The sequence below is a fragment of the Podarcis tiliguerta genome (genome assembly GCF_965153285.1).
Source record: "Podarcis tiliguerta genome assembly, chromosome: 9".
Classification (NCBI taxonomy): Eukaryota; Metazoa; Chordata; class Lepidosauria; order Squamata; family Lacertidae; genus Podarcis; species Podarcis tiliguerta.
The window spans coordinates 56,134,188-56,155,896 of NC_139542.1; the positions used below are offsets into that span (position 1 = coordinate 56,134,188).

Sequence of the window (21,709 nt, forward strand, 5' to 3'; positions counted from 1 at the left end):
CGGTGCAGCCGGCCCCCCCCCCGCACCCCCCACACTACACCACTGTTTCCCAGAAATTCTAAGAAATCTCTACAAAACGGGCTATAGGAATGAAGGGGAAGGTGCTGGATTGGGAGAGCAAGGTTAGATTCTTTCGAGAGCTTCCAATCCATGTATATGGGTATGATTTTTCTGGATGTAAATAGGACTGTGCCAAATGAAACTTAATCATTGCTAATGAGTTGCATAAACTTTCAGGATGGAGATAGAAACGTATTCACTTGCAAGATCCAATGACATTTTCTGGGTCCCCCCCCCCCTCCTTGCGGAATGCATCTCAGGGCCCACTTACTATGCATATTGAAATGTCTTTTTAACGGGTATTGATTATGCATGGTGCAACATGTAACTGCATGTGTGGCTCATCTCATAAAATGAAATTTACTTTTTTATATCTGCTTTTATAAGGAATCACTTCCCAGCCTTGGTTTCACAGTGTGGCTTCCTAACAGGGTGTTCCAAATTTTAAAAGCATTTTTTTTAAAAAATTGTTTGGTTGTTGTTGTTTTTTAGTTGTTGTGTGAAGGATTAAAGCGTGATCTCACATGTGATGCTTTGAGAATGCAATGTTCATTCCACACTCTGGACTGATGGAGAAGACTGGCTTCAAATAAACATCTCCTTGCTTGATGTGGTTTTCCTCTTTTACCCACCCCCCTCCTTTCCTCTCAATGCAATTTATATCTCCACCCCCCCACAAAGCCTCTCTAATTTTATATTTGGTTTTATAGATTCGGCTCCAGAACTCCTGTGTCTGATGACGCAGAGTAAGTTGTTGTGTGCTCAGTGGGTTGCTTTAACAACTTAAACTGCATGCTTTCCGTAATTATTACTAATTTTAAATGCAGCTGATGCACCATTCTTACTCGTCATTGTCCCAATGCAGAGCTGTTCGAAATATACGTGCTTTAACATATACACTGTGGTGTGATGGTATGTGCTCTGAAGTCATGCCTTTTCAGAAAGCTATAAAGCATGTGGATGTTGCTGCAAGATATGACCTCTGCTAATCTGTGGCTTGATCCTTTTTTAAAAAAAGAAAATCTGTGGGGTCTGTAGGGCCCACTCGTCTGCGATGACTAAAGGAACTGGAATTATAAATAAGGGAGACTTGAATAAGCATAGGCTAGGTCTAGGAGTAGGGACGCAGGTGGTGCTATGGGTTAAACTACAGAGCCTAGGACTTGCTGATCAGAAGGTTGGCGGTTCGAATCCCCGTGACGGGGTGAGCTCCCGTTGCTCGGTCCCTGCTCCTGCCAACCTAGCAGTTTGAAAGCACGTCAAAGTACAAATAGATAAATATGTACCGCTCTGGCGGGAAGGTAAACGGCATTTCTGTGTGCTGCTCTGGTTTGCCAGAAGCGGCTTAGTCATGCTAGCCACATGACCCGGAAGCTGTATGCCGGCTCCCTCGGCCTATAAAGCGAGATGAATGCCGCAACCCCAGAGTTGGTCACGACTGGACCTAATGGTCAGGGGTCCCTTTACCTTTAGGTCTAGGAGTAGATTACTAAGTAGTAAGTTGAGGGAATGAGTTTATTACATCAGGTTAAGATTCAAAAGCCAAAGCACAGTTAAATTACCTTGTAGGATCTCTGGCGTAAGTTTTGCATTTCTTTCCACAGCATGAAAAATAAAATAAAATAGAAAATTAGCCTTCTGTACTGCAGCCGAAGGGGCTCAACTCTTTCCCTTCCTGCCATTTGGCCTACACAGAACCTCATCTCCTGATCTGCTTTCCCCCCACCTATGAGAGAAAAGAGGTGATGTCCCCATATTGTGTGTCCCCGAACCAGAGAGAAAATTGACTTGAGGAAGAGAGTGATTTTGAGCTGGAAGGAAAAGATTAAATAGCCTTTCCCTGCCCTGTTCAGACTCGGAGCCCGATGGGTCTGTTTTGAGTTTGTTGTTTGTGTTTAGTAGTGGTTGCTTTTAAAGAAAGAAATCAGTCCTCCCTGTGGCATATAGTTTGTTTTTGCACCCTAATATTCAGGCCCCATCTTAAAACATGTTCTCATTGTCAAGGAATCCAGGCTTAAACGAGGAACCTCATAACATGTGTCCGGAACTTAGCCTAGTGAGCTACTTAGGACAATGGGTGCTCCGACCTTAGAGCCCTTTACAGCAGAGATGAGAGACTTGACTCATCAACCCCTGTGTTTGGCAAGCAATATTAAGCCTGCATGGATTGATTGATTGATCGATCGATACCATACCCGCCAACATTTATCTGATGAAAACAGGGGTGTCCTATTCTATTATTATTATTATTCCCTGCCCATCTGACTAGGTTGTCCCAGCCACTTTGGGCAGCTTCCTTCTGGTACGCCACCTGAGACCCTACCTGCCCGGAGACAGTCTCACCAGAGTGGTGCGTGCACTAGTTATCTCCCGCTTGGACTACTGCAATGCGCTCTACGTGGGGCTACCTTTGAAGGTGACCCGGAAACTGCAACTAATCCAGAATGCGGCAGCTAGACTGGTGACTGGGAGTGGCCGCCGGGACCACATAACACCAGTCCTGAAAGACCTACATTGGCTCCCAGTATGATTCCAAGCACAATTCAAAATGTTGGTGCTGACTTTTAAAGCCCTAAATGGCCATGGCCCAGTACAGTGGTATCTTAATTCATTCCGGAGGTCCGTTCTTAACCTGAAACTGTTCTTAACCTGAGGTACCACTTTAGCTAATGGGACCTGCCACAGCGCCACCGTGCAATTTCTGTTCTCATCCTGGGGCAGAGTTCTTAACCTGAGGTACTGCTTCCGGGTTAGCAGAGTCTGTAACCCGAAGTGTTTGTAACCCGAGGTACCACTTCAGGTCAACAGAAGTGTGCTTCCTGCTGCTTTCATCCTCAAACACTTATTCTGGCTCCAGCTTCACGTCACCAACTATGACCTTAGAATGCCTAGTCTAGGGACAACTAACTCCAAGTATGGGTTTTTCTATGGATGTTCACAACTCTGGCCTGACTCTGACTTTCAGTTACCCTTTGGCATCCAACTTTCCGGCCCCTCTAAACATAACTTACCATGCCATATAATAAAGTTCATTGGTTTTCCATCCTGTCACTTAAAAGATTTATCCCAGAAGGAAACTAATGTAGACCTTAGTTCGTTAAAATAAAATCCTGCTATGCTTTAATAACATGACTGCTTGCGTATAATTTATGAAGTCTCAGGGATAATATCAAACCCCTTTTTAAAAAAATAAAAAATAGGTGTTTCATTGTTTTCCTGTAATATTTTAAAGGAAAAGTACTTAGGAGCAAAGAAATGGAAAGCAAGAATAAAGATCTTGACTGTATTCCCACAAGAGATGATTATTTTAATGTACTGGGGAATCCGTTTTTAATAACAAAACAAAACAAAAAAGCAATCCGCCCTGAACCCTAGACTTTTGTTGCAAATGTGCATTAAAAGCCAATTCTAGGAGGAGAAATGTGGCTCTGTAGCCTTCTGAGGTATCATTAGATAGTTCCATACAATTCACATACTTTCAAATAGAAAATGGGCTATACAGGCCTGCTGTATGAAGGATTCTAACAGAAACTTGTAGATGGCAGAAGACGTCTACACTTGACTCCTTTGTTGATGTTACACCATTGTGGCACGGTAGTTAAGAATTCATTGTTGGAGATTCCTAATCTCTTCATGTATGGGCGTGTTCATACAGAAACACAAAGGAGGCTGATTTGCTTATTTTAATTTATGCAATCAACTGCACTTCCATCCAAAGGCAATATGGTGCATATTCTGTAAATAGCTGAAAATTAACCAGCTCTGTATACTGTCCTTGTCTCATGCGCTACGCTTGTGGCATTTTATCTCACCCAACGTTTTTTAACAACCAGCCTCTAACTTCATTTTGCAAAGGAGACTGTGATGGGGTGTGATTGCTGCTCCTTGTGTAATGGTGTGTTAATAGGTGGTACTTTGGTGGGTTGTTGGTTTTTTTAAAACCCAGAATAACAATGGAATTCTGTGACCATTCAGTCTGCATGTGCACTCAGTAGGGATGGCTCTCACCGCTTAACTGGCCTGTTGGCATTTAACCTGCAGTATGTACATCTCAACCGTCTCTAAGGTATCACTTCCGTTGTTTCAGGAAACCAGAAATCTTTGCTCCGAGTAACTCATGGTCCTTTCATAACTAAAGTTTAGATAAGCGGTTTTCAAACTTTCTAGTGTGAGGGGAACACTTTTCCATGTCTTCCAGGCAGCCCTTGTGCGTTGCAGTGGATTCTGGGACCTATCTGAAGGCACACACTCAGTTCATGTGGGGCACAAATATGGCCTATCAAGTCCCCAGCGGTTGTGTTCAGTGATCACACTACTAACCTTTATGTTTGTGTACAAGGCGAGGTAAGCCTTGGGCTCACTGCTCGCTCCTTTCTCATCTGTTCTTTAGATGCAAGTGCCAGGAAAAGTACAGAAGGTTTTGTTAAACCACAACACGCCATGTAGCGCAAACTGTGGCTAATGTTAATGCTCTGTTTACACTGCCATGGTTTCAAGTTGGCTTCCCCCCGCGAAGAAACCATGGTTGGTGTTAACCGCAGTTTGGACGACATGCTGTGGTTGAGCAAAAACAGAAGTGGAAGCTTCTGAACTGCTTGCGGCTGCATCAGGGGAGAAGACAGGAATGGAGAGCAGGCTTGCCTGGACTCACTCGCATCGTGACATCTAAACACAGTCACTGTATAACACCCCATGAACTGAGAGTGCAGCCTAAACCACATTCAGCCTTCCCCTCTGTGCATTGCAAAACAAGATCAGCAGAGGTGGGCGAGGGGAATTTTTCCATCGTTACCGAAATTCTCACTGGGGAACCCTTCTGAGCTCCCTAGTGTTTGCCTGAATGCAGTTTTAAAAAACCACTGGTGCTGATTCACTCCAAAACCTTTCCAGTCGGTGCTATTAACGCCCGTAGAATGATTATTGTTATATTTCCTTACGAAACAAGGGACAGTTGAGAAATTACGCAAGTACAGGGCTGTGCTCAATTCACATTAGATGCCAAGCAAAAGGGCAGCCTTGTGCAGACCTCCGGCTCTTCCTTTTGCAGCGGTGTTACTGGAACGCACTGCAACCAGGCAATTTGCATGCACGTTAGTATAGCCTTGTTTATACTAAAGTAAAAAAGCACATGGCTTCTGATGAAGTGGATGCACATGCAAAAATATCTCCAGCTTTGCCACTTCAGAGCTTTCTGTAGAACGTGATGCGTTTAAGTTTGCTCCAGCGCCCTCCCGTGGCAGAAACGCACCAAGTCTACCCACGACAAATAGCCCTCATCCTCATCCTTCCCTTGCTTTTCTTTTCAGGAGCGTGAGCATGTTTGACATGAGGTGCGCAGACGAGGCTGCCGTGATGCAACCTCATAGCCAAGCTCGCCACGAGAAGCTGCAGACGATCCATCACCAGCTCAAAGAGGAAGAGGACCGGTGGCAAGATGTGAGTATGACAATAAAAGACTCTTTTTGCAGGGGGAAGGAAACCCGTGATAAATTGGGAGCGCTTATTTCACGGCAGCTTTGCTTCAGATCTCACCTTCACCACAAATTCACTTGGTGGCCTTCCATAAGCCACAATTTCAGTTGCAGTTTAGAGGAGATGATGCTATTGACTTACTGTATTTTTTGCTCTATAAGACTCACTTTTTCCCTCCTAAAAAGTAAGGGGAAATGTGTGTGCGTCTTATGGAGCGAATGCAGGCTGCACAGCTATCCCAGAAGCCAGAACAGCAAGAGGGATTGCTGCTTTCGCTAGGTGCGTCTTGTGGTCTGGTGCGTCTTATAGAGCGAAAAATACGGTACCTTACAGGTTTGTTGTAAAGATTATGTGAACCACTTTGAAAACTTCACTGTGTTATACAAATGCAGCTACAGGAAGTTCATCCTTTCTTTTGCCTCAGGTCACTCACTCTCCGGCTTCCACATATAGCCACTTCTGCCCTTCGGAGGAGGTGGAGTTGCGGACTTCACGGCCCCACCACACGTGCGGCGGCTGGAACCCAGCCAACGCGCGATTGGGGGGGATTCCCGATCGTGTCACCTCCTGGCCAGCCAATCAGCTGGCTCTGGGGGTGTGGCCTGCCCTATTTAAACCAGGACGCGGCCAGCGATCTCCCTCTTTGCCGCCTGCCAGCTGTTCCTGTTTTTCCTACCCTTCCGCCCTATAAGGTTTTCGTTCCTTGACCATGCTGTGGACCTTGGCTGGTCGCTGTGGAGGGGCCTGGTAGGAATTTTTCCACTTGGCAAATTGGCACCAGCCACTTGGTTTTCGCCTGCCTCGTAGCAAATCGCCACAACTTTCTTGGTATTGGCGGTTAGGCATTGGTATTGCTCTGTAGATGGAAGAGAGGAGGTAGCACCGTCACCTGCCCCGCATATTGAAGGATAGTCCGACAAAGGATTCCGGGGGGTGTGGCCCTGTCCAAAGCCTATGGAGGTGAGGGCCTAAGACACGCCCCCAGTGGGTGACCCCGGGGGAGTTCCTAGTTGATGTGCATCAGCAGGACTCCCCCTACTGGTGGTTAACCCTTCCTGGACTTCAAGCAGACGGGCTGAAGTCGGATATAGTCAGTTAGGACCAATACCTAAGCCAATACCGCTCATCACTGTAACCAATAAAGTTGTGGCCTTATTTTAGCCCATTAACCTTAATAATTGTGTCATGTGTCATTATTTCCACTGGGGGGGGGGCGGAACTCGTCACGCAAGTATATTTAGTCTAAACTAGGATTTTCCTAACTTGGGTCTGCAGCTGTTTTTGGACTACAACCCCCATCCTCCCTAGCTAGCAGGACCAGGCTTCAAGGATGATGAGAATTGTAGTCCGAAAATTGTAGTCGGAGTCGCAAGCTTGGGAAACACTGAGGAAATGACTGTGCTATAACAGACCTTAGGTTGGGGTACTACCCATTTGTGAGTCTCGGCCTACTGGCGGAAGACAAGTAACCGAACCTGCCTACCTGAAGGCAGCCTTGTATAGGGAAGTTTTTAATGTTTGATGTTTGTTTCGGTTTGTTGGAAGCCGCCCAGAGTGGCTAGGGCAACCCAGTCGGATGGGTGGCATATAAATAAATAATAATTATTACTATTTTTTTATTATTATACCTCACAGAGTTGATTTTCAACATCATGCCTAATCATTACAGTTCTGTCCCCTGCCCATCTTCCTCCTGCAGGACTTAGCCAGGTGGAAAAGTCGCCGGAGAAGTGCTTCTCAGGACTTATTTAAAAAAGAAGCTGAGAGAAAGAAGATGGAGAGACTACTGACCGGCACTGAGGAGGCCAGTGAGCGGAGGAAAAGCATAAAGACCTACAGAGAAATTGTGGAAGAGAAGTAGGTTCATTTAATGAAAGCACAGTCTTGAGGACTCCTGGAGTGCAACTAGACGTGTAGGCCAACTCTGTGGGTGTCGAATAAGCGCTGGCCATGTTCGAAGCATGGGGGTCTGTTCTTTTGCAAAGAAGAACAGGGAGCAAAATCTAGCCTCCATCTCACCTCACTAAGCTCCAATATTTTAAAGTAGTTTTCTAGTTCTGATGCCAGAAGTGAGCTGGCTAGGAGAAAATTACTTAAAGCTGTGGGGCTCAGTGAAGTAAGGTGGAGGTTGTGCAGGGTATAGAATTACTGTGACCTCTGTGCGTAGGGTGAATAATAAAAGAATAAGCTGGATGCCTAGATTCAAAATGTGGGGCTAAACATACTCTACAGCAGGAGAGAGCCTAGTAGAAGAGTTTAAGCCCAAAAAGTCAAGCAGTACAGTGAAGCGTTAGGAATATAGGCTGCTTAACCCTTTGCCTGCCCTGTTTAGTCCACTTGCAAAGTGCTCCACTCTTTCTACCCCTCCTGCAATGAGCAGACCACACCGTTAAGTAAGTTTAAAATGCTTTACTTACAAAACGTTCCAAAGGACAGAGTGTTGCATTTATCAAAGCAGCGGCGAGGAGAACACAGGCAGAAAACCCTTGGGTAGAAAATACATAATATAGTTCTGAACAAGTGCTCTAATCTTAGACACAGCCTTCCTTGTAGATTACATGGCATGGGGAGAGAGGGAACAGGAAGAGAAAGATTCACTTCCTCCCTTATTGGAGAAGAGGGGGTGTGACATAGCTGAGTCTAGCAATCCAGCTCTATTGTCTGATCCCTTCATGCACAAACTAGCACTCATGCATAATTATGTTTTACTGCAATTTCCCACAGAGGAGGGGGTGGAATTTGGTCCCTTCCACAGTGGGGACCTTTTTGGGTAAGAAGTAGCCCCTCCCATCTTCTGGGTGGAGCAAACACTTCTTTAACATACACCTGGTTGCCCCAGGGATCTACCTTGTCCTTAGTGATTCCTACTCTAGAGTTGCTGCCCTGTATCCAATGAGGATGCCATGATCTCCAAGGAACAAACAACCTCCCAGCTGTATTATTCTGCCAACGGATGAGGAGGGTTTTGCCACACATCCAACGGAGCTGTGTGTGGTAAAATATATGGTTCATGATCATCTGTTCATTATCTTCTGCATAATCAACAGATTCACACAGTAAAGCTTTTCCTGGTCGGTGCAACTTCAGGCTACAAGCATAAGTGCACCTGGGGTTGCATGTCTGAATTGCCCATCCATGGCGGGGAATGTGTTTTTCACATAGAAAACAAGCATGTCAGGGTGAAATGTTCCACCTGATATTCTCCCCGCCATGATTGTTTTCTCTATGCAGGGAGTATTTAAATGGCAAAGGGTTGCATTCAAGCTAGGAAATTTCTTACTGCAGTGGGAAGTGGTACAGGCTTGACTGACTTGATTCTGCTTATGGTATAAAATGGCGCCAGCAATGAAGTTAGTTTAAGCGAACTGAGGCTGGATGCTACTTTGCCCAGAATCTTTTACAAAGCAGAAATGAGTGGGGCATCCTCTTTTTTTGCACACATGCTGACTTATTCAACTTACTCTGTATATTGTCTTTTTTTATAACGTGATTTTATGTCATAGGCGCGCCGAGACCTGCGGGTGTCGGGCGGTATACAAATTTACCGTATTTTTTGCTCTATAAGACTCACTTTTCCCCTCGTAAAAAGTAAGGGGAAATGTGTGTGCGTCTTATGGCGTGAATGCAGGCTGCGCAGCTATCCCAGAAGCCAGAACAGCAAGAGGGATCGCTGCTTTCGCTGCGCAGCGATCCCTCTTGTTGTTCTGGCTTCTAAGATCCAGAATACTTTTTTCTTGTTTTCCTCCTCCAAAAACTAGGTGCGTCTTACGGTCTGGTGCGTCTTATAGGGCAAAAAATACGGTAATTGATGACAATAATGATAGGTCCCCCTTTGCAACCTTGCTTCTGTTTCACCCGAAACAGAGAGAGGCGCGAGAGAGCGCTGCACGAAGCGTACAAGAATGCCAGGTCACGCGAGGAAGCGGATAATATTCTCCAGCAGTACATCGAAAGGTTCACCATTAGCGAAGCTGTCCTCGAGCGCTTGGAGATGCCAAAAATTCTGGAGAGAAGCCATTCAGCGGAGCCAAATTCGTCGTCCCCACCCAAGGACCCCAACCCCCTGAGATACTTACGGCAACAATCGCTCCCCGCCCCCAAGTACACTGCCAAGGTTGAGGCAACCATCGCTCCCGCCGGCGGGTCAGAAGCCAGCATCTCGACAGGCCGCACCTCTCCAAGCAAACCGTTTGTCTCGAAGGCTGTGCCTATGCTGACTGCCAAGCCTTACTCGCAACCCAAAAGCACACAGCAGGTGTTGAGAACCTTTAAGGTAGGTTGCGTTAGGTGAGTCAAGGTAGCTCGGGAGAGAAGAAAGGGGAAGCTTTCAAGAATCCCGTTTCAAATATGACAAGGGTCTTCATCATTATTTTTGCTGCTTTTGATTAAAGCAGATAAATTGACTGAAAATATTTTGGTAAATTGTGTTGCGTCGGTGAAACATGCTTTCCTTCAGAGCGGTTGTTAATATGCACATGTGTGCGGGTTTACTTGATGAGGATTTTCACGTTTAAAATAAATTTTATTAGAGTTCATGAAGAGAAATGCAAAACTTAATCTCAAATGTATTTTTTGTCCAACATTAATCTAAGCAAGATAAAACATGGCGAAAAAGAGATAGATAAATAAGGGGGGGGGAGATAGAAAAGAGCTTTCAAGAGGAAATAGAAAAGATAAAACTTCAGAGATTAAATAACTTCTGGTGCTTCAGTGTCTGTTATACTCAGAGCAGACCTGTTGAAATTAAGGGACATGGCTAATCTGGGTCCCTTAATTTCTAACTCTGAGTGGAAGTTAGTTAGATGCAAACTCAAATATTTCTTTAATCAGATTCAAGCCTTTAAGTATTTATATTTATTTCACTCCTCCTGTTTGCCCTTACAAGTCAAAACAGTAGACCCCTTCCCAGAACGCTTAAAACATGGGTAGGCAAACTAAGGCCAGGGGGCTGGATCCGGCCCAATCGCCACCTAAATCCGGCCCGTGGACGGTCCGGAAACCAGTGTGTTTTTACACGAATGTGTCCTTTTATTTAAAATGCATCTCTGGGTTATCTGTGGGGCCTGCCTGGTGTTTTTACATGATTAGAATATGTGCTTTTATTTAAAATGCATCTCCGCGTTATTTGTGGGGCATAGGAATTCGGTTTTTTTTCCCCTTTCCAAAATATAGTCTGGCCCCCCACAAGGTCTGAGTGACAGTAGACCGGGCCCCTGCTGAAAAAGTTTGCTGACCCCTGCCTTAAAATGTAAATTTTACAAGAGGGGAAGACAACAGAGGAGAGAGGAAAGAGAGGGGAGGAAAGAGAAAATCAGAAGTGTCTGGGAAAGAATAATCGCACGTGGAGTTGCACTAACTCAAATGGCTTGCGTGCTGTTGCTGTAACGCTGGCGAGAACGGCACCCTAAAAGTCTGCTTCCCTGTGCCAGAAACACTGATGCCACAAAAATAATTTTCATTTTTTTCCTCTGAGAAATAATACACCTTGCCTTGGGGCCTCTCAGTTTTACGTTACCCACGTGGTTTTTGAAACTGTACCCTGCAGGTGGATGGAAAAGTCAGCATGAACGGAGAAGCTGTCAACGGAGTGGAAGAGGAACGAGAGAGAGAATGCACAACGTTAATATTTGCCCCTTCGCCAAGCCGGTTGCCAAAGTCCAACAGTGTGGTGGACGGTTCCTCGGTGGAGGGGGAACAAAACAGCCCTAGCACCGAGCTTGTTCTAAAACGGCTCATCGAGCACAGCAAAGACAGAGCGCAGACGGTAAGGACCATGCCATCAGATTGGCCATGCTTTGCAATGGGGGTGGACCAACTTTCAGTCTCTCTTTCACAGTGCATTTCAGGTGTCCTTCAAACCAATAGTGTGCCACCAGTGAACTAGGAACTAGGCTAGTCCCGTGAATGTTCCCAGTAAATTAGAGTAAAGGTAAAGGGACCCCTGACCATTAGGTCCAGTCGTGACCGACTCTGGGGTTGTGGCGCTCATCTCGCTTTATTGGCCGAGGGAGCTGGCGTACAGCTTCCAGGTCATGTGGCCAGCATGACTAAGCTGCTTCTGGCGAACCAGAGCACGGAAACACCGTTTACCTTCCTGCCAGAGTGGTACCTATTGATCTACTTGCACTTTAACGTGCTTTCGAACTGCTAGGTTGGCAGGAGCTGGGACCGAGCAATGGGAGCTCACCCCATCGCGGGGATTTGAACCACTGACTTTCTGATTGGCAAGTCCTAGGCTCTGTGGTTTAACCCACAGCGCCACCTGCATCCCTAGTAAAATAGAATATTAAAGCATTAATGCCTGGTGCCTCCTTCCCAAAGGGAAGCTTCTGCCAAGCTTAAGGAGGAAGGCGAGATCCTCGCACACGCGTCAGGAGGTCATGACATCACTCCCCCCATTGCTCCAGCAAGTTGGCTCCTCTGTCCCTGTTTCCCTGCAAAAAACAACAACACTGCATGCCACTTCTGTTTTTGGGGGACAGGAGGCGGGCAGGTGTGGAGGACTCCCTGGTCCTGAATGGGGTAATTGTGCCCCTGAAGGACCAGGTGCACAGCCTGGGAGTCAGTCTGGACTCACAGCTGTCCATGGAGGCACAGGTCAATTCTATGTCCAGGGCAGCTGTTTATCAGCTCCACCTGGTATGCAGGTTGAGACCCTACCTGCCCGCGGACTGTCTCACCAGAGTGGTGCATGCTCTAGTTATCTCTCGCTTGGACTACTGCAATGCACTCTGTGTGGGGCTACCTTTGAAGGTGACCCGGAAACTACAACTAATCCAGAATGCGGCAGCTAGACTGGTGACTGGGGGCGCCCGCTGAGACCATATAACACCCGTCTTGAAAGACCTACACTGGCTTTCAGTACGTTTCTGAGCACAGTTCAAAGTGTTGGTGCTGACCTTTAAAGCCCTAAACAGCCTCAGTCCAGTATACCTGAAGTAGCATCTCCACCTCCATCGTTCTGTCTGGACACTGAGGTCCAGTGCCGAGGGCCTTCTGGCGGTTCCCTCGCTCAATGTCCCTTGCTTCGAAGCAGTCTAATTTAAGCCAGTGTGTAACTGTTCTAAAATACGTGTCTTAATTAACATCCCGGCCACTCTGAATTGGAGGAGCAAATTATGCTGTTGCATGAAGAAAAGCACAAAAGTTTGTATTTGTTCTGCCTGTCGGTCGACAGTAATATAAATGTTCTCTGCAGGGCATCTTGATGGAAGAAACTAAATCAATCAACCAAAACGAGAAAACCGATTCGGAAAGACTGTCCCCAGGTTCGTTGCTTTAAAGAATTATTATATGGGCTTTTTGTCTATACACATACATGAACAGTGCCCTCTAGAGGTTTTGTGAAAGAAAGCTAACTTGTAATTAAGCAGTTTACAGCTGTGAACATCGTGTTTGTTTTTGCCCAGGTTTTGAAAGGCTTTTGATGGGTTACGATGTTTTTCAAAATAAAAGCATGAAAATAACTTGGAAAGTATATAACGCATAAAACTTGATTTAAAAAACCCACATTAGTTTCAACAGCAGGTCAACCAGTATGATGCCCTCCAGGTATCATAGAAGTACCATAGAACGGTTGAGTTGGAAGGGACCACCAGGTCATCTAGTCCAACCCCCTGCAATTCAGGAATATTTTGTCCAATGTGGAGCTTGAAGCCATGACCCTGAAATTAAGAGTGGGGAAAAATGGGAACGAAATTTAAATTAGTTATTAGCTTTTTAATTATTAAAGCTATGTATGGGTGGATAAATCAGTAAATTTTGAAGGAAGAGGCATGCAATATTTTGTTTTTATCCTTGGCAGGTATGTTTTGTAGTGTGAACCATCTTAAAAGAGGCATTCCTTTCTATGTGAGAGCAGGTGGAATGCCTCCTTTTAGATGCTGCAAAAGTGTTTATATTAAAGTTATACTGCATCTTTTGAGTGTATTGTCCGATAACTTGGGGCATCACTTTAGTCAACTTCATATTTCTAACCAGTGCTTTTTTCGGGGGGGGGGGGGGACAAAGGCGTACGCATAGCCCTAAACCTTTTGTGAATCTAAGTTTTGCCTCATTGAGGGACAGTATTTCAGTATGAGGAGGAAAATGAGAGTAACCCCTAAACATTTTTTTTTTAGGGAAAAAAAAGCACTGTTTCTAACTGGCTAAAAGTTGTGGGCCAGTTTATTCTTTCTGCTTTCTAGAAATAGTGGCCATTGTGTACATTTTTCTTCTTCTGTGTGTCTACACACACACACACACACATACTTAGACATACAACAGGCAACAGTTACATAAAATGAGAATTAAAACAAAGCAACAGTATATGCTCAGAGAAACGTTTCTGAATATATTTTCTGTGTGTCTTTTTATTGGATAACATTTTCGACGTTCTTTCGACGAGGCTGCACTTCCCTTTCTTATTTAATCGTCCTGATTGATTTTTTGTTTGCTTTTCCCTTGTTCCTCCAATCCTGCTTCAGACCACAAAGAATTCAGCACAACCGTTTCCCGTGCCAGCCCTACTGTGGCCATGGCGGAGTTCTCTTCCGTCATGAACTCTTCCCTCAGTAATCATCGCAAGGAAATGGGCTCAAATGAGGAACCGAAGAAACTTGAAAGGGGGCAACTGAAGGATATAGAAGCACCAGTTATCCAGAAGGTAGCGTGATGCACTAAAACCTACAGTTGAGGATGGTGCTAGACATGAGGCTCAATGCATCAGTTAAAAACTACAGCAGGGGGAGGGTCGATTCTTCTGTCCAATGCCATAATCCCAATAAAAATCCCTCCTTCTGCACTCTGCTATTAGTCTGAAAACATATTCTTCTTTTCTGTGCTAATAGCATCCCAAGGATGGTTTTCATCAAGATGAGAACAGCAGACCAAGCAGTGCTGCCCCTTCAGTTTCACTGCTCTTCAACAATACAAATGAGCGAAACTTTCCCTTGCCACACACAATAATAATAATAATAATAATAATAATAATAATAATAATACTACAGTGGTGCCTCGCAAGACGAAAAGAATCCGTTCCGCGAGTCTCTTCGTCTTGCGGTTTTTTCGTCTTGCGAAGCAACCCTATTAGCGGATTAGCGCTATTAGCGGCTATTAGCGGCTATTAAAGGCTTAAGGGATTAGCGGATTAGCTGCTAAAAGGCTATTAGCAGCTTAGTGCCTTAGAAAAAGGGGGTGGGGAGCGGAAAAAAACCCCCAGGAATCGCAAGACATTTTCGTCTTGCGAAGCAAGCCCATAGAGAAATTCGTCCTGCGAAGCACCTCCAAAACGGAAAACCCTTTCGTCTAGCGGGGACGCGAACCCGGTTCCCCAGATTACGAGTCTATCGCTCTTAACCACTACACCACACTGGCTCCTACGACTGTGTAGATCCTACGACTGGTGTTATATGGTCCCGGTGGCCACTTCCAGTCACCAGTCTAGCTGCCGCTAGAGAACAGGGCCCATACGTAGCTATTATTAATTTTTTTGAGAGTACAGAATAGTTCCTAACGACACATTTTGCGTCTTGTCTAGGCTGACCGGCAAAATGCAAGATACACAGCTGGTTTTCGTTTTGCATTTCCACCATGTGAAGATGGAATGTGCTCATCTTTCCCATGAGGAGATGTGTACCCTCATGGGAAAGGGTTCACACGAAACGGGAAAGAAGAATTTTCTGTTAGTCAGTTCTAGCTTGCAAATAGATTTAGAAGATTAAAAAGCAAGCTTCATTTATGCATCTGCAGAACCGGGGATTTAGTCTAATATATTTCTGTTCGGACAGATGTAGGACTGTTACTACACAGGAAGGAGGGAAATAAGGGAAAATGCATTGTGAATTATGTCAGCCAGTGCAAACAAACAAGCAAAAAAAAATGTTTAGATGTCCTCATTTGTTTTCATAAACAAAGTAAAGCAATTATATTCAGACCACCAGTTTTGTGATTTTCATGGGTCTGTCTTTAGGACTTCCAGCCACTTCAGTGCATCTGTTTGGTTAGAAAAAGTAGACCATATATTCCATAATAAATAATTCAATTTAGGCAGAATATCCTGCTTACCTGATACAGCCTAGACTGTTTAATTAGTGTAGCTAAGAAATCCATCGATAGGCAGTGCTAACAAGGAGGGTCTATATTTTGTATTCTATTTTGTTGTCTTAGAACTGATTCTAGTCTTCAAAAATTGGCCTAGGTAGAGACTTTGGAAGCCCCTGTGCAAGATGGAGGCATCATATTTCCACTTTTGAAGATAATCCCTGAGAGGAGCCAAGTGGTTTTGCAGAATTCTGCCCCACAAGGTAAACAAAACAGGAAGTGGGGTGGGAGGAAGAATTAGGGGTGTATTCTCAGTGCATCCTTGAACATTTGCCAGAGGGGTAGAGGACAAGTCTGTAACATCATACTTTTGCTTTTTTAAAAATAATAATAATACAAGTTATGGCAGGCCTTTTGACCACACGCACAACCTCTTCATTCTCCTCTCCATGTCAGGAGCAAACGAATCAGGAAGTCTTCCGTTAACCACAGTTTTATTTTTCATCCAAACTGGGGAAACCATGGTTTACAGCCTCAAAATAAGCCAGGATCACAAGACAAGTTTTGAAGTTGGCTTGTTCTAAAACTCGTTATGATAATTTCTGAGTTTGAGGGGGAAACTACAGTTAACTGAGGACTTCTTGGCTGGTTCTCTTGCTTGCTGGCTTTCATGAAGAAAGGAGTTGGTGTTCCTTATGTCCCCAGGTAGAATTCTCCTATGGTTGGCAATAGCAGAATAAAACTGAATCACAATGGGATTGTGATCTTCCAGCAGCCTGGAGGCACTGAACCAACCTCACCCTTGCTCTGGTATTCTTAACCTCTATTCAGAAGCAGAACAGGCAGCCAGAAGGATGATGACTGTCCCTGGAAAAGGCTGATACCTTTTCCTAGGACTGTTCCTTCACTGACAGCAGGAAGGTGGGAGGAGGAGACTTGTGTAGACTGAAGTACTGGGCGAACAGGGACTGTAGATTGCCTTCAGACCCTTGACGAGAAGCACCATGGAAACCATTTTTTATTTATTATTTGTTCAGTCTTCATTCTGCCCCTTCCTTTTCTCCCATCATTCTGGGCCTAAGACGGGCTACGAGATATAAGTAAAGCAGCCAAATCGCAATCAAAACAATCATGAGAGTAACACATCAAGGATACATGTAGGACAGTATTAGTTTTGCCATTTTCTCGTTGCTTTCAAACATGGAATCAAGGAGTTGTCGAGTTGGAAGGGACCCTGAGGGTCATCCAGTACAACCCCCTGCAATGCAGGAATCTCAAATACATGACAGGTGTGTCAGGAGTTGAGCCTACACTCGAGTAGGGCCATCCAACCTCTGCTTAAAAACCTCCAAGGAAGGAGAGTCCACCTCCTCTCATCACCTCCACTGTCAAACAGCTCTTACAGTCTGAAGGTTATTCCTGATATTTGCCGTATTTTTCGCCCCATAGGACGCACCGGCCCATAGGACGCACCTAGTTTTTTTGGGGGGGGGGAAATAAAGGAAAAAAATATTTCCCCCCCAGGTGCGGGGGCTAGCCCGAGCTTCCCCCGACCCCAGCCCCCAGAACAGGCTGCTATCCGCTAGCCGTGGGAGAGCCGTGCAAAGTTGTGCGGCTCTCCCACGGCTATCGGAGCACTGCGCGAAGCCCGAAGCTTGGGGCGTGCTGAGCACAGCGCGCCCCAAGCTTCTGGGTGCCGGCAAGGTCTCCGCCAGCCGTGGGAGAGCTGTGTCTCCCACGGCTAGTGTATAGCTTCCTGAAGCCTGGAGAGCAAGAGGGGTCGGTGCGCACCAACCCCCCGCGCTCTCCAGGCTTCAGCGAAAGCCTACATTCGCCCCATAGGACACACACACATTTCCCCTTCATTTTTGGAGGGGAAAAAGTGCGTCCTATAGGGTGAAAAGTACGGTAGTTGGAATCTCCTTTCCTGTAACTTGAAGCCATTGGTTCAGATTCTGGCCTCCAGGACGGGAGAAAACAAGCTTGCTCCATCTTCCCTGGGACAGCCCTCGCTTGATCTCCATGGGAAGCTAGAACCAACCAGCCCACTTTCACAAGATTTGTTAATCATCTTCCTGAGTCTCTTGGCTGCTCTCTGGTCTCTGCTTACCTTTCACAGTGTTGTGTCTTTTCTTTTGTTCCCCCCCCCCCCCGGCCTGCCATCTACTCTAGAGTCGCCCAACAGCCCCAGCGTTCCGCTTAAGGTTCGGAACTCCTGGCGGCGCTCCCAATTTTTCTCACAGTCAGGTAAAGTGTCAGCCTCGGATGCGGCTGCCTGCCCTCTTGCTACGCCGCATAGGTGTCTTCTAGAACGTGTCCACAGCTAGTATCTCTGCCCATCCTCCTTGCTTTCGTAGAGAGTTGCGTAGTTGGCAAAGAGCTCGCCTTCGATGTATAACAGAGCAATGCCACCATCTACTTTGTCAATTCGCTCCATAATACCGCGAAGCTGTCGAGATCAAAACTGTCTCACCAAAAGATGGCAAGAGCTCTCTTGGTAACTGTGGCGCTGGAGTGACACATTCCCTTTCCCCACATGGGGAAATAGAACTTAGATAGCATGTGGTCAAAAGCAGTAGCTGTTGGTAGCCAGCAGTAGCTTAGAACCTAAAGTTGACTTAATGCTGATGCTGTCCTTTCTCCATCTGCATAGAGGTTGATGGAAGGTCTGTCTGTCTGCTTTCTCAGGGGGTTTCCCTCTCTAAAAAGTTGCAGATTATTAAGGAAAGATTTGTAGACTCTTGATATCTTTTTCTGCATGGATTCATCCTAAAGAGGTTGGCGTCACGAATTGACAGAACTGGGCAACTGCTAATCAGGGGACTTACCTCTGACCCTGAGCCCATTGGCCTTGCTGTTCATCCCCCTTACTTGCTGTCCTCTCCAAGCTCAGTGAGTGACAGGATCACAGAGAAAGGACACTTATTCTGCAGCGCATTGGGCCTGGGGCAAATAGGGATAGATGGATCAGTCAGTTTCCAACCTGTGCCAGTTTCTCATGAATTCATTCACACCTTTGTTCTTTCGCTTTTCCTCCATCAATATGCACATTTAGAAAGAGAGAGAAAACCTGCACAAAGAATCACACTTTTTTGGTATGTCAGTGACCCCAAAATGCTGATTTTTAAATGTACTTCGGCATGTGTTTTGAGCTCAGAGTTGCATTTCAAATTTTGGAGAAGGGTGAAAAGTGAAGACCTGCTTAATAGTGTAAGCCAGGGGTAGGCAACCTAAGGCCCGGGGGCCGGATCCGGCCCAATCGCCTTCTCAATCCGGCCCGTGGATATATCCAGGAATCAGCATGTTTTTACATGAGTAGAATGTGTGCTTTTCTTTAAAATGCACCTCTGGGTTATTTGTGGGGCATAGGAATTTGTTCATTATTTTTTTCAAAATATAGTCCGGCCCACCACATGGTCTGAGGGACGGTCAACCGGTCCATGGCTGAAAAAGTTTGCTGACCCTTGGTGTAGGCAGTGTGAAATCCTTATGCATCCCTAAGATGGACAGGGCAAGGGGGGGGGAGAGAGCTGCAAGGAAGCAAAAGCCCATTCAGGGAGATGAGGACACCTTGCCCAAGAACCTGCCAAAATCTGAGGTTAATGGCTGCAGTTTTAACTTGTCAGTTTTAAATTGTTAGTGTTGGAAACCCTTTCAAGGTTGGAGAGCAGGGTGTAAAAATACATGTAAATAAATGATGCCTTTCATTTGAAAAATAAGCTTGCTTTTGGCATTTTTAATTGCAATTGTTCTTTTCTCCATGCAGCTGGCACTGATAACAGTGACAAATCAAATGTAAGTTAAGCGTTGTTTTTCTCTTGTGAAAAGTATCACCTGGGTTTTTTTATTTGTTCCCAGACTTAATTGTGAATTACTTATGTGGCTGGCTTGCCCAAGCCTTAAATTAATTTATTTTCAGCATTTTTCTTCCATTCTATGTGCCTAGAAAGCACAACATTTGGAATGTGTCAGATCAAGAGCCTTCCCCGAGAAAGAAGAAAACAAAGAAGTCGAATGCTTTTTCCAGCCCTAATTAAGACACTTTTTAAAAATATCGTTGATGGCCAAACTACACGTGGCACTCAGTGCATCTTTCCATTTAATAAGCAGTTATTTTAAAAGCGCAAATAGGATCAGTGGGAATTAATGGGATCAGGGCATTGTCACCAGTGGGGGATTCTCACAATGCCACCTTCTGAGGAGGAATTTTCCGCAAGAACACAGCAAGGGAGGAAAGGATTATATTTCCCCCTCCATGCCTGTTCTCACCCTATTATCAGCTGCCCCCCCCCCAACTGATGCTGTTTACATTTTTAAAAATCTGCACATTAACTGCAAAGGTGCATTTATATCGATCGGTCCCAGCACTCCTCTGTTGACGTAGACATTTATGGGTCCACATCTTGAACAATGACAATGGGGCTAGTGGAAATTGCATTCTGGGCATATTTGTCCCCACGCTGGTTGCCCACGCAGAATCCAACTTCCATAGGTAGAACTTTCCTTGTCCCTTACTGGATGGAGATGATGTGTATGTATGAATATATTTGAGGGGTTTCCCCTCCCCTCGTATTTTCACCATCTCCACATAGTCCAGTAAGTCCACTCCTCTGCTGCTGGTACAGTGGAACCTCGGTTTTCAAGCATGTCAGAAGCTGAATGATTCAGAACCTGAATGCTGAAAACCCGGAAGTGAATGCTTCCGTTTTCAAACGCACCTTGGAAGTCGAACGGCTTCCGAGGCGCGTTTTTCCATTTCCTCAATGGAATTTGCTGACCTCCCATTGCGCCTCGATTGTCAAACGTTTCGGAAGTCGAATTGTCTTCCAGAACAGATTGCGTTTGACAACTGAGGTACCACTGCACTTCTTTCCATTTCTGTGGGCACAGAATTCTGGATGCGGCCATGGCGTACATAAAGAATTTAACCAACTTTTGCGGGACTTCTGTTCCTATTATTCCCAAAGAAAATGCTTCAGGCTTTTTTGGTCTGTGTGTGACTATTTTAAACATCTTCAGAAAAATTTGGTTGTGTGTGTGTGTGTGTGTGTTTTAAAGTAATAAACGTTGAAAGCAGTTTATTTCTGATATGTATTCCTAGCCTTTAATGGTATCCATCAACTTTATTTCAGCGCTTTGGTTGCTGGTCTTGGGACCCAGAGGAGGAGCGTAAGCGGCAAGAACGATGGCAGCATGAACAGGAGCGTGTGCTTCAGGTATCTCCCATCCTTATTTGTTTATTACATTTGTATTCTACCTGGTTTTCGAGGAGTATCGTGGCTTCTGAAATTTCTCCCAAGCCTACCTTTCCATAGTTGAGAAGTTTTCCTTAAAACTTGAGCCACATGTGCTTATTAGTCACATAATCCTTTGATTCCCCATTCATCTAGAGACCCTGACTGGCTCCCAGATTTTTCCATGAAAGAGAAAAGCATACAAAACTCTCAGCAGAAGTGCAACATAGTGGTGTTGATGATATGCATTTTAATGATACACATTTTAAAGGGCTAGGCATAGGGATGTTGGGAAGTGAATACGATTTGAAGGGTTCCTTTTTTAATTCAGAAAATGGGTATTCATTGAGAATGGGTATATTTTTTAGAAAATAATTCCACTCTAGAACAATCAACTACTTGGCTAGTTGTCATCTTCTCCACTTAAGACCTTTATACGTTGTCTGTTTATCTTATAAGCTGACATAGTTCTTCATCTTTCATTAAAATTTTACTGGCAGCAGTTTATCCTGATTAGATTACTGCCAAAGTCAATATATCTATGAACCTCAGTTAAACTCGGATGCAAACCTAGCCAAATGAAAATGTATGTCCCATGTTTCCAAGTATAGTGGATTTTTTTTGTTATTTCTCCCTCCCTCCCTCCCTCCCTCCTCCTTTGCCTTCTGTTTTATGGCTGAGAATGGATTTTGTTTCAGATAGCAATCAAAATTTGATCAGCTGCTAATCAAACATGTCATAGCCATGCTGCCTTATGATTTGAGATGAATATAAAATTGAAGGTTGAACCAGGGACAGAAAAAATATTATCTAGCTTAGGGAGATTTCATTTTTTTTTATTTTAGTGGGTATTTCTAAAAGTTAGGTCATTTTCCTTACAGCACTGAGTCTTATCCTTTGCCCACACCAAAAGATCTCATAGA

At 45.0% G+C, this 21,709-nt stretch overlaps 1 protein-coding gene across 50 annotated transcripts in view; it reads left to right on the forward strand.

Annotated features, from left to right (window-relative positions):
• LIMCH1 (LIM and calponin homology domains 1) overlaps window positions 1–21,709 on the forward strand; it is a 211,351-nt gene that overhangs the window by 170,271 nt on the left and 19,371 nt on the right. For all 50 annotated transcript variants that reach the window (XM_083457894.1, XM_083457905.1, XM_083457941.1 and 47 more), the window contains 10 exons: window positions 771–806; window positions 5,367–5,496; window positions 7,232–7,389; window positions 9,397–9,805; window positions 11,078–11,296; window positions 12,731–12,800; window positions 13,998–14,176; window positions 15,710–15,815; window positions 19,319–19,347; window positions 20,685–20,768. In XM_083457894.1, the coding sequence (XP_083314020.1) occupies window positions 771–806; window positions 5,367–5,496; window positions 7,232–7,389; window positions 9,397–9,805; window positions 11,078–11,296; window positions 12,731–12,800; window positions 13,998–14,176; window positions 15,710–15,815; window positions 19,319–19,347; window positions 20,685–20,768 (1,420 nt within the window). The remainder of the gene's footprint in view (window positions 1–770; window positions 807–5,366; window positions 5,497–7,231; window positions 7,390–9,396; window positions 9,806–11,077; window positions 11,297–12,730; window positions 12,801–13,997; window positions 14,177–15,709; window positions 15,816–19,318; window positions 19,348–20,684; window positions 20,769–21,709) is intronic.